General features: G+C 33.3%; 2 protein-coding genes across 2 annotated transcripts; both read left to right on the top strand.

The window, feature by feature from the left end:
- Positions 1–3030: 3030 nt before the first annotated feature.
- Positions 3031–5856, top strand: LOC149003576 (protein neprosin-like). The gene is made up of 7 exons (XM_089138840.1): positions 3031–3219; positions 3301–3387; positions 4099–4341; positions 4454–4618; positions 4703–4756; positions 5201–5347; positions 5473–5856. The coding sequence occupies exons 1-7, from the start codon at positions 3031–3033 to the stop codon at positions 5854–5856; spliced, it is 1269 nt and encodes a 422-aa protein (XP_088994966.1).
- Positions 5857–10063: 4207 nt separating this feature from the next.
- On the top strand, positions 10064–12865 carry LOC149003577 (protein neprosin-like). Its single transcript, XM_089138841.1, has 7 exons — positions 10064–10252; positions 10341–10427; positions 11172–11411; positions 11519–11689; positions 11774–11827; positions 12222–12368; positions 12488–12865. Exons 1-7 carry the CDS (start codon positions 10064–10066, stop codon positions 12863–12865), a joined length of 1266 nt encoding a protein of 421 aa, XP_088994967.1.
- Positions 12866–13157: the final 292 nt, after the last annotated feature.

The raw sequence follows: 13157 nt of genomic DNA on the forward strand, positions 1-13157 counted from the left end.
TTTCTGTACTTTGTAAAGATTGTAATTTTCAGAGGGAGAAAAGGTTTACCTTTTCTGTTTTTGATTTTGGGGTTTTTTTCTTTTTCTTTTTAGGGTTGATCTGAGTGCTAACTTTGTACAATGGAGGTTAAATAATACAGGGATCTCAATTTGATAGAATTCTTTCTATTTTCGTTCTTGTTTCCTTTTGAAGGGATGGGTTTCAGATTTCCCTTGAATGGAGCAATTTTGGTTATAGTTTTGTGAAAGGGAAGCTTCTGGAATTGTTTTCTTCTCCGTCTTCATTGTCATTCGCTTTGATTGTGAATTTCGTTCTTTCCATGAATGTGTTCGTTGATTTTGAATCGGTCTGGGTTAGCCGATTCTGGATTCGGTTACAAAACCCTAGAAACAACCCAGCGAAAATATTTTTTGGAATCGGATTATGATTTTCTAAAAAAAAAATTAATGAGTATAATATCTTTCCAAAAAAAAAACATAGTAAATATGTCTAAAATTGAAATCTTAAGGGTAAAATAGTCTGATATGGTGCTAATTTAAGACGTGGGAAGGATGGACATTGTGAACTCGATCTACTCGGGTCTAGAAAAGAATCCTGCCAAGTTAGTTGTACAACACTGGAGCTCTCATACACTACTTAGAATAGCATCTACCAAACAATTCGCCACCCATGGTTTTTAACCATTGCATTTGCATTGTCCCTTTATGGTTTTAGTTTCTCACTTCTAGTGGCATGAATAGACTATTTCTCCAAAACCTAATGTGTGATTAATATGTGTATAAATACAACAACAACAACAATAAGTCTTGTCCCAATTAAATGGGGTCGGCTACATGGATTCTTGCCCTCCAATCAGTTCTGTTCGAGGCCATGCTAGATACAAGGCCTAAGCTATACATATCATTTCTCAACACTTCTCCTAAGGTTATCTTAGGTCTACCCCTAACTCTTCTAGTTCCTTCAATATGGATTATATCACTTCTCCGTACATGAGCATTTATAGGTCTCCGTTGAACGTGGTCGTGCCACCTCAAACGACTTTCTCTAAGCTTATCACTTATGGGAGCAACTCCCGACCAACTCTAATATGATCGTTTCTTATCTTATCCATCCTAGTTTTGCCACTCATCCATCTTAGCATCCTCATTTTTGCTACACTGAGTTTATCTATATGATTCTTTTTAACAGCCCAACACTCTGCACCGTACATCATAGCTGGTCGAACAATGATCCTATAAAAATTTCCTTTAAGCTTTAATGGAATACGCCGATCACATAAAACCTCGAACGCACCTCTTCACTTCATCCACCCTATTTTAATTCTTTGGGAAACCTCATCTTCTAAATCTCCCTCTTACCTAGGTACCTAAAACAATCACTGTGAGGAATCTCTTTAACGTCAAGTATCTCCACCTCATCATCTGCCCGATCATGACTAAAGTTACAAACTAAATATTCTGTCTTCGATCTACTAAGTTTAAAGCCTTAACAAGCAATTCTCAAATATGGGACCATTTTCTTACTGTTTTCTTAGTCGTTATGACCTCAGCTAGATCACGCCCACCATTCAATAATCTTTTAGTTTTTTATTTTTTATTTTCGTCTATTATTCGGGAGTTAGGACTTCCATTTTGAATTTTTTTATCCTTTAATGTACATACTTCATTTTCACCTCTCTTTTTTTTTTGTATCAATTAATGATTTTTTTAATTAAAATGATATTTTGTGTGTATCTACCATTCAATATTGATCTCTCATGTATTATTCCTTTTTAACAAGATTCTATGTTAATTTTACTCTTTATAGAGGAAAAGAAGTTAAAAGAGAGTGGATTTGTTTGGACCTTAAGCCCAAGAGACAAGGTTTAAGACCCATATAATTTTCAACTTAATTTGAAATGTGTTATAACAACTTGATAACTTATCCGAATCCAAACCATTAGTCCAAACTATTAGTCAACCCAAATCCAAACAACACCAAACTCAAACCGCTATTTTGCAAATGGTGTGTGTTTGGTTTTTGATGTTTTTGGCCCAAAATCATTAAGCCCCAGCCACGACCGCCCCAAACTGAACCATTGACACTCCTAAATAACCGTTATATTGTGATAACCAAGCAGCCTCACACAATGTAATCAATCCATTTTTCAAGAGAAAACAAAATATATTGAAATTGATTGTCATCTTGTTCGTGAAAAGATACACCACGGTCTCATTCAATTATTGAAGATTCCAATATTTGCTCAATTGGCTGATTTATTCATGAAGGCCCCTGACCGTGATCAATTGTGTATTTTTCTTGTCCAAATTGTTCATATAGAATCTTCACACTCCAACTTGACAAGAGAATCTTATTATGACACCTCATGTTATTGTGCATATACCATCTCTTATGGTAGAGTTCTTATTTGTATATATACGATTAAGAAATTATGTCTTCATGATTGTATATTTCATATGTCTATGTAATTATCATATTAAAAAATTTCTTTATGTATATATTCCCCATTGAAGGTCAGTACAAAATACAAAGATGCATTTCTTCAAATCTAGCTTTTACTTATTTTATTTACAATTTTAAAATTGTGGATCCTCAAATCCTGTGAAGATTTAAATATAGAAAGTTATCCATCTGCTTAAGATATCTAAGATTTAAAATTTGAAGTTTCTTAAGATATCTAAGATTTCAAATCATTTTCCATTAATTTAAGATTCAATTTAAATATAGAGAGAGGAATGGATTGATACATCCTACTAAATTTAGAAGTGTGTGTTTCAGCAGACGTTCTTGTATGAGGCTCTGATGTAAACTCATCAACTCTATTAGTAGATGTGAATACTGGGAATGGAAACTGAATAAGTGTTTTTTCTTACCAAAGAAATGAACTGAATAAGTGATAACATATCTGCTTAATATCTTGAAAGAAAAAAGGACATTTAATGTAATCGACATTGATGAGTTCTATAAAACTTCTAGTAGGAGGAGCTTCCTTCACCCTGGTGGACTAGTGCTTCGGCGTTCAGTTCACCATGGCAGCATGGGTTTGCAGAGACAGCAGAAGGAAGCAAATAACAATGCTGTTATTCATGACTTCCCTTCACTTGATGGTTCTGTTCCCCCTCTCATCCTTTGCTGCTGGAATGCACTCTCCTCATCAGGATCTTCAAGTTGAAGAGCTCTTGAAACGCCTCAACAAGCCCGCCATTAAAAGCATTAAGGTTCTCTCTCTTTCTCTCATTAAGGATTCTTATATTTCTTGTACATCACCATTCTTAATTTATTTGTTTGGGTGGTTACAGAGCCCAGATGGAGATATCATCGATTGTGTCCATGTTTCTCAACAACCTGCTTTCGATCATCCTTTACTCAAAAACCACAAAATCCAGGTTCTTTTTCTGCTCTCAACTTGATTGCTATACAAATTAATTAAGACCGGTTTAATGACCCACTAAATATTTTTGCTTCGAAAATATCAAAACCAGTTTTTTTTTAGCTGTTTCTTAAAACAGAAACCCTAAATAAACTTGTCTGGAAGTGAACACATTATCAACGGAGATTTCTTATGTTTAGTATAGTGGTGATAGCCTCTAATGTAGAGGATAATAAATCCAAGGTGGTCATCGATTAGAACCTCCCCCTACCATGCATTTCCCCCTCCCTCTGGTCCAGACATTATAACTGGTTTGATGATGACTAAAAAAGAAAGAAAATGAGAGTTCTCATGTTTACAATGTCAAAAAAATTTCATGAATATCCCTACCTAGACTGTTTTAGTTAAACCTAGTCCAGCCAGTTTTTGCTTAAATAAGCGTCAAAATTGTTTCTTGAAGCAAGAAAATTTCATAAATTTCAATTTATATTTTAAAAATCACCTGAAAAAAAAAGTTTTATCAGACTATTTTTGACTGATGTTTTAATTTGAAAGCAAGAAACACCACAAGCTGTTTTTCGATGGATTATTAAACAAGTCCGTAGTATACTGGGTGAATGTAATTTGTGTTTGATTTATAAATACTCCATCAATTTTGGAATATGTCGATCTAACAATTTACATCTTTTATTTTTAGTGGTATTTATTATTTTTCTTGGGTTTTTAGATGAGGCCTACCTCTCATCCAGAAGGGCTTTTCAAAAACAAGAACGCTACCAAATCCAAACAAAGCTCAAACTCCATTATTCAACTGTGGCAGCTGGGTGGAAGATGCCCAGAAGAAACTATACCCATCAGAAGAACAACCAGAGAAGACATTCTAAGAGCAAGTTCAGTCGAAAGATTCGCGAAAAAGGAGCACAGAACAATCCCTCAACCCGGTTCTATGGATTCTATAGCAAATCATGAGGTAAAAAGAAGGGAAAAGATCTAGATGGCGAGAAAATAAAATTAGAAAAAACTAGTTCAGATACTGACATAATTCAACTTCTCTTCCTTTCTTTTTTCACTTGGAGGAGCAGTATGCAGTAACCTATGTTCAAGGTGAAAAGTATTACGGAGCAAAAGCAAGCATTAATGTGTGGAGACCCAATGTCCAACAGCAAGATGAGTTCAGTTTATCTCAACTTTGGATCGTAGGAGGTAAAGCTGATGAAGATCAGAACACCATAGAAGCAGGTTGGCAGGTATTATTTCTTTATAAATCTTCAGAGTATATACTTTAAGATTTTCTTCATTGGTTCATTTCTTCTTTCCTTTACAAAATACAGGTCTACCCAAATCTCTATGGAGACAACAATACGAGACTCTTCATCTACTGGACTGTATGCTTTCATTTCTCATTCTTACTGTCAATAGATGTGTTTTCTTTCTTTTTCCTTCGCCTCTCTTCTCTAGCTACTCGCAGAACTGCTCTTTTACGGGTTTTACCTGTTGGTTTGAGTGTATCTTGTGTTCTGCAATCCACATAACTAAAGTTCTAACTATATAGGGATTAAGATAATAGGTTTCCTATACATATGTATTGTCACTAAACCCTAAAGAGGTAGTATGCAAAAGATAGCGCTTTGAAAGATGAAGATCTGAGTGCTTTAGAGAGGTTTTCCAAGAAATAGGAGAATCTCTTTTTCTCTATTTTGCCAAACCATAGTAAATTCCTTCTATTGCAAGTATGTTTTGCTTGTATTTTTCTTTGTGGTTATACATTTATTCCCAACATTACCATCTAATTCATGCTCTCTTTTTTTGTTTCCTCTATCTTAATATAGAGCGACTCTTATAAATCCATAGGCTGCTACAATCTCGAGTGCCCTGGCTTTATTCAAACCAACAATGAAATAGCACTTGGAACAACTATTAATCCTATATCTGGTTATGGTGGTTCACAATTTGATATAAAAATACATATCTGGAAGGTAGAAACCATGCACTTACCCATATAAAATATTTTACATTTGCTCATTTATGAATGTTGTTACTCCTTTCCTTTCATTTGTTAAATTTTATTGTTAAATTAATTTATTTTGTTATGGCATTGTAGGACCCAGCTGACGGAAATTGGTGGATGAAATTGAATGATAAGTTACAATTAGGTTACTGGCCTTCTTCTCTCTTCTCACACTTGGCTGATAGTGCATCCTTTATTGAGTGGGGAGGAGAAGTCACGAACTTAAAAGCAAATGGTCAGCACACAACAACACAGATGGGTAGTGGCCATTTCCCTCGAGAAGGTTTTTCCAGGGCAAGTTTTTTTCGGAATCTTCAAGTTGTTGTTGATGGATCCAATAACCTTAAAGACCCAGTTGGGATCAAGGCCATCGCTCATCCACAACCCAGTTGCTATAATATTCAAACAGGTAGCGATCATATGCAAGGGAACTACTTCTACCATGGTGGACCTGGAAGAAACCCCAATTGCCCATGAATGACTTCTCTTTCTCATGTAACATTTGATGGAAATTTTCTTTTGGATGAATAACATTCAATGGAGCTTAAATCTCCTTCTCTTAATATTCTTTTACCTTGAGTTAGATTAGTGACATTTTCATCTTTTCTTTTGCTTTGTATATTCATTGTTTTCTCGATCTTTCCCATTAAGAGGTTGGGGAGGAGTATTAAAAATACACTTAGTGCTTGATAGAAAAACAAAAACAAAGGTGGGGTGAGGTGGGGGATAAAAAACAAAAATCCACAGCAGTGTGGCTACAATAAGGAAAAAGTAATGAATAATAATCTATTACCCAAAAAAAAAAATGAGTACAGTGATCTGCATCCATAGTAAATATATCTTCTTATACATACATTCTTTTCTTTTACGACAAATATTTTCTTGATTACTATATTCTTCTTTTCTATAAAATATCTTTAGTTTTTCATTGTCTAGTATTTCTTTACCTACTTTGTATTGGATGTTTTTGACATTTTAGTTACAATTAATGAAATAATATTTAAAAAAAAAATTCTTCCCCTAAATTCTAATCCTTCATCCATGAATCGGAGCATTTTAAAATTCTTTTTATCAAAACCTAATCATCTCTCAAAAGCTTTTAATTTTTTAAAATATAATACTTTCTTAATAAAGTAATTTTTTTGGCCATCTTACCCCACAGGGTGGAAGGGAAGGTGTAGTAGAAACAAATATTCAAACTCATGACCTCTTTGCACTTTCTAGTTGCCACCAGTATGCTAGAAGTGTATTCACAATAAGGTAATAAAATATGATAAAATCTGATATATTTTGAAAAGTTAATAGAATTTTAATAAATAAAAGATAAAATATAGTCATTTTTAAGATACGCATTATAAAGAATTTGTGAGATAAGAAAAATACACTTTCCTAGCAAATATTTCCCTTGATTATTATACCCTTCATTTTATTTAAAAACATCTTTATATTCTTATTGTCTATAAAAAAAATCATCATTGATATTTTAATCATTGTTTTATTTTTAAAAAAAAAACCTTTCCTAAATGTTATCCAATTCCCATGAATTTAGTTTATTTTATACCTTATGGCAACTTTTATTAAATACATTTAAAAATGCATTTTAATTACTTTTGTTTATTATCTTTTTACTTTTATCACAATCTTCGTAGTTTTGTTTCTATTTTTCCCAAGATATTCTTGGTAATTTAATTTTCTAATTTTTTGTAAGTAAATCCTCATAATGTTTCATTTTAATTTTCTTTAAGTTATATTTTAATTACTTTATTTTCACATTACCTTTCTTTTCTTTATCACACTGTTCATATTTTAGTTAATTACTATTCTTGATAATTTAGTTACCTTTAGGGAATATTTTTTTTATATATTTATCTCACTTTAATTTTCTTTCTTGTCTTTATTAAAAAAATATATTTCTTTCTTTTTTTATTTTTTCTTTTTGTCAAAATATAACCGTTTTCTTATGGGAAAAAAAAACCATTTAAAATTTTATTCTCTAAAATTCGTCCAACCCTTTACTTGGTATTTTACTTTTTATTTTCCACTTAAATGACAAACTAGAAAATCTTGCATTAGTGGCGAAACACGTAGATTTTATGATTTTTTTTATTAAATTTTTTTGTGAAAAAAACTCCTTTAAATATAGGGGATGGGGATATTAATTACATACGGGTCTGCAAGGGTTGAACCCACAACCAACCAACCAACTCTGTATTGACAAACGTAGATTTTATGATTGTGTTTTTCCCCTTGCTCTCACTATACATTAGGGTGTAAATGGATAACCAAAATTCGGTTCCGAATTCGCATTCGCATCCACATCCGTTTAGAGGTATCCGAATCCGTCCTATTATTAATAGTATGTGGATATGGTATACCCTTTTCTTACCGATTATTTTCCGTCTGATAAATTATTCGATTAAGTTACTTATTTAGATTTATTTTTCTTATTTTTGTGAGTTTTTTTTACCTGTAATATGTTATTATTTTTCTAGATTTTCTACTAAAATAACTATCAAAGTTGTTAAATTCTTAAATTTCAAATCTAGCCCTCACAAATAAAATGATAAAGATGTAAACAGGAGTCGAAAACTTTTATTCAATTTGTATTTATGCCCATTTAGAAGAATCTACATGAGAAAAAAACTATCTGATTATCATCCAAATCCGACTGAATCTATCCGAAAACCGATAGGATATTATCTGAATCCGTCCGAATATAATAGGATGCGAATATAGTATTACCACTATCCGATCCGAATCCGGTCCATTTACACCCCTATTGAGTATACATCTCTCTTCAGCCATCACTTGCAGTCAGTGCAGGACCTATTGCAAAGTTTTTCCAAAAATATCATAATGCATTTCAAGTTAGTTTTTATTTTCACGTTCATAAGTGTATTGAATTTGCAAAAGTGGAATGTTAACAGTTACTGATATGCCTTTATAATCTTGTTGGAGATTGCATTCACAAGGTCATCATATTCTTTTTTTCTTTTTCTTTTTTGGTAAGACAAGGTCATCATATTCACTTTCACAAAAAAATTGGTATTAAGTTTTAAGTGAAGCAATTATCTAATCATTTTTGTGGCAAGATCATCATATTCATTTAGAAGGAATATTTCAAATAAGTACTTGTTAAGAATTACTTCTCTTTCATATCATTCTTTTACTTATCATAACCACCATTAAATAATCTTTTGGTTTTTAACTTTTTATTCTCGTCTATTATTTGGGAGTTAGGACTTCCATTTTGAATTTTTTTTTTTTCTTTAACGTACATACTTCATTTTCACATTTTAACCAATTATTGATTTTTTTTTTAATTAAAATGATATTTTGACATGTATCTACCATTCAATATTGATCTCATGTATTATTCCTTTTTATTATTCCTTTTTAACAAGATTCTGAGGTAATTTTACTCTTTATAGAGGAAAAGAAGTCAAAAGAAAGTGGATTTGTTTGGACCTTAAGCCCAAGAGGTAAGATCTAAGACTTATAATTTTCAACTTAATTTGAAATGCATTATAACGGTTTGATAACATACTCAAATCCAAACCGTTAGTCAAAACTATTAGTCAACCCAAATCCAAACCACACCAAACCCAAACCGCTATGTTGCAAATGGTCTATGTTTGGTCTTTGATGTTTTCGGCCCAAAGTCATTAAGCCCCAACACCGCAACCGCGCCAAACTGAACCATTGACACCCCTAAGTACCATTTTATTGTGATAACCAAGCAGCCTCACACATTGCAGTCAACCCATTTTTCAAGAGAAAACAAAATATATTGAAATTGATTGTCATCTTGTTCTTGAAAAGATACACCACGGGCTCATTCAATTATTGAATATTCCAACATCTGCTCAATTGGCTAATTGGCTTACTTATTCACAAAGGCTCTTGGCCGTGATCAATTGTGTCTCCTCTTGTTCAAATTGGTCATTTAGAGTCTTCACACTCCAACTTGACAGGGGAGTTTATATCTTATCATAACACCTCATGCTATTGTGTATATATCATCTCTTATCGTAGAGTCCTTATTTGTATATATACGATTAGGAAATTCTGTCTTCATAATTGTATATTTCATCTGTGTAATTATTAGATTAGAAAATTCCTAATGTATATATTCCCCATTGAAGCTGAGTACAAAATACAAAGATGCATTTCATCAAATCTAGCTTCTACTTATTTTATTAACAATTTTAAAATTGTGGATCTTCAAATCCTGTGAAGATTTAAATCTAGAAAGATATCCCATCTGCTTAAGATATCTAAGATTTAAATTTGAAGTTTCTATGATGGTAGATTCGGTAGCCTCAAATCTTTTTCAATTAATTTAAGATTCAATTTTAGTACAGAAAGAGGAATAGATTGATACATTTTACTTAATTTAGAAGTGAGTGTTTCAGGAGACGTTCTTGTATGAGGTTTTGATGTAAACTCATCAACTCCATTATTAGTGGATGAGATTAATGCTGGGAATGGAAACTCAACAAGTGTACATTCTTACCCAAAAAAAAAACTGAATAAGTGATATCATATCTGCTTAAAATCTTGACAGAATAGATGACATTGAATGTGATCGACACAGCTGAGTCCTATAAAACTTCTCGTTTAAGTGATAGGAGGAGCTTCCTTCTCCCTGGTGAACTGGTGCTTCTTCGGCGTTCAGTTCACCATGGCAGCATGGGTTTGCAGAGACAGCAGAAGGAAGCAAATAACAATGCTGTTATTCATGACTTCACTTCACTTGATGGTTCTGTTCCCCCTCTCATGCTTTGCTGCTGGAATGCACTCTCCCCATCAGGATCTTCAAGTTGAAGAGCTCTTGAAACGCCTCAACAAGCCCGCCATTAAAAGCATTAAGGTTCTCCTCTCTCTCTCTCTCTCTCTCACGTTAAGGATTCTTATATTTCTTGTACATCACCATTCTTAATTTGTTTGGATGGTTACAGAGCCCAGATGGAGATATCATCGATTGTGTCCATGTTTCTCAACAACCTGCTTTCGATCATCCTTTACTCAAAAACCACAGAATCCAGGTTCTTTTCTCTGCTCTCAACTTGATTGCTATACAAACTAATTAAGACCGGTTTAATGACCCACTCAATATTTTTGCTTCGAAAAACATCAAAAACAGTTTTTTTTAGCTGTTTCTTAAAACAGAAACCCTAATAAAACTTCTCTCAAAGGGTGGAAGCAAACACATTATCAACAGAGTTCTTATGTTTAGTGGATGTGCTTCTAGGATAGTGATGGTAGCCTCTAACATAGAGATAGTAAATCCAAGGTGGTAATAGGTTGGAACCTCCATTCCTATCACACCTTTCCCCTCCCTCTGATCCTCTGGCCCAGATATTATGACTGGTTTGATAATGACTTAAAAAAAAAAAAAAAGAGATTCTCATGTTTAGAATCTCAAATTAAATTCCATGACTATCCCTTCCTAGACTCTTTAGTTAAACCTAGTCCGGTTTTTGCTTAAATAAGTGTCAAAATTGTTTCTTGAAGCAAAAATTTTCATAAATTTCAATTTATATTATAAAAATCACTTGAAACAAAATAATTTTATCAAACTATTTTCTGACTTATGTTTTCATTTTTGGAAGCTAGAAACACCACAAGTTGTTTTTCGATGAATTATCGAACAGGTCCTTAGTATACCTGGTGAATGTAATTTGTGTTTGATTTATAAATACTCCATCGATCAAATTTGAAATATGTCGATCTAACAATTTACATCTTTTCTTTTTGGTGGTATTTATTTATTTTTCTTGGGCTTTTAGATGAGGCCTGCCTCTCATCCAGAAGGGCTTTTCAAAAACAAGAACGTTACCAAATCCAAAAAAAGCTCAAACTCCATTATGCAACTGTGGCACCTGGGTGGAAGATGCCCAGAAGAAACTATACCCATCAGAAGAACAACTAGAGAAGACATTCTAAGAGCAAGTTCAGTCGAAAGATTCGCGAAAAAGGAGCACAGAACAATCCCTCAACCCGATTCTGATTCTATAGCAAATCATGAGGTAAAAAGACGGAAAAAGATCTAGATGGTGAGAAAATAAATTTAGAAAAAATTACTTCAGATACTGACATACTTCAACTTCTCTTCCTTTCTTTTTTTCACTTGGAGGAGCAGTATGCAATAGCCTATGTTCAAGGTGGGAAGTATTATGGAACAAAAGCAACCATTAATGTGTGGAGACCCAATATCCAACAGCATGATGATTTTAGTTTATCTCAGCTATGGATCGCAGGAGGTAAAGCTGGTGAAGATCAGAACACCATAGAAGCAGGTTGGCAGGTATTATTTCTTTATAAATCTTCAGAGTATATACTTTATGATTTTCTTCATTGGTTCATTTCTTCTTTCATTTACAAAATACAGGTCTACCCAATTCTCTATGGAGACACCAATACGAGGCTCTTCATCTACTGGACTGTATGCTTTCATTTTTCCTTCTTACTGTCAATTAGTTGTTTTTTCTTTCTTTTTCCTTGTAGAACTTCTCTTTAAGGGGTTTACCTGTTGGTTTGGGTGTATCTTGTATTCTCCAATCTATTAGGGTATTTAGGTTTCTTATAAATATATATTGTCACTAAACCCTAAAGAGGGAGTACGCAAAAGGTGGTGCTTTGTAAGGTGAAGATCAAGTGGTGTAGAGAGGTTTTCCAAGAAATAGGGGAATCTCTATTTCTCTATTTTGCCAAAACATAATAAATTCCTTTTATTGTGAGTATGTTTTGCTTGTACTTTTCTTTGTGGTTATACATTTATTCCCAACATTATCATCTAATTCATGATTTCTTTTTTTGTTTCCTCTATCTTAATATAGAGCGACTCTTATAATTCCATAGGCTGCTACAATCTCGAGTGCCCAGGCTTTGTTCAGACCAACAATGATGTAGCACTTGGAACAACTATTCATCCTATATCTGGTTATGGTCGTTCACAATTTGATATAAAAATACATATCTGGAAGGTAGAAACCATGCACGTACCAGAAAAAATATTTTATATTTGCTCATTTATGAATGTTTTTATTCCTTTCCTTTAATTTGTTAAATTTTATTGTTAATTTAATTTGTTATGGCATTGTAGGACCCAGATGATGGAAATTGGTGGTTGAAATTGAATAATAAGATAGTGGTAGGTTACTGGCCTTCTTCTCTCTTCTCACACTTGGCTTATAGTGCATCCCTTATTGAGTGGGGAGGAGAAGTCTTTAACTTAAAATCAAATGGTCAGCACACAACAACACAGATGGGTAGTGGCCATTTCCCTAAAGAAGGCTTTGGCAAGGCAAGTTTTTTCCGGAATCTTCAAGTTGTTGATGGATCCAATAACCTGAAAGCCCCAGTTGGGATCAAGACCATTGCTACAGAACCCAATTGCTATAAGATTCAAACAGGTAGTGATCGTTTGCAAGGGAACTATTTCTATCATGGTGGACCTGGAAGAAACCCCAATTGCCCATGAATGATCTCTCTTTCTCATGTAACATTTGATGGGAATTTTCTTTTTCTTTTTTCTTTTGGATGAATAACATTCAATGGAGCTTAGATCTCCTACTCTTCATATTCTTTTACCTTGAGTTAGATTAGTGAGATTTTCATCTTTTTCTTTGCTTTGTATATTCATTGTCTTCTCAATCTTTCCTAATAATAGGTTTGGGAGGAGTATTAAAAATACCCATAGTGCTTGATAAAAAAACAAAAAAAAGGGTGGGGGTGGAGGGGATAAAAAAGAGAAATCCATAGCAGTGTGGCTA

The sequence above is a fragment of the Hakea prostrata genome, chromosome 10 (genome assembly GCF_041222555.1).
Source record: "Hakea prostrata isolate BN-2017 chromosome 10, UWA_Hpros_2, whole genome shotgun sequence".
In the NCBI taxonomy this organism is placed as follows: Eukaryota; Viridiplantae; Streptophyta; class Magnoliopsida; order Proteales; family Proteaceae; genus Hakea; species Hakea prostrata.

Coding starts and splice junctions, on each gene's coding strand:
- LOC149003577 (XM_089138841.1), top strand. CDS start 10,064: ATGGCAGCATGGGTTTGCAGAGACAGCAGAAGGAAGCAAATAACAATG. Junction 11,690..11,773: donor CCATAGAAGCAGGTTGGCAG/GTATTATTTCTT, acceptor TACAAAATACAG/GTCTACCCAATTCTCTATGG. Junction 11,828..12,221: donor GGCTCTTCATCTACTGGACT/GTATGCTTTCAT, acceptor ATCTTAATATAG/AGCGACTCTTATAATTCCAT.
- LOC149003576 (XM_089138840.1), top strand. CDS start 3,031: ATGGCAGCATGGGTTTGCAGAGACAGCAGAAGGAAGCAAATAACAATG. Junction 4,342..4,453: donor ATTCTATAGCAAATCATGAG/GTAAAAAGAAGG, acceptor TTGGAGGAGCAG/TATGCAGTAACCTATGTTCA. Junction 5,348..5,472: donor TAAAAATACATATCTGGAAG/GTAGAAACCATG, acceptor ATGGCATTGTAG/GACCCAGCTGACGGAAATTG.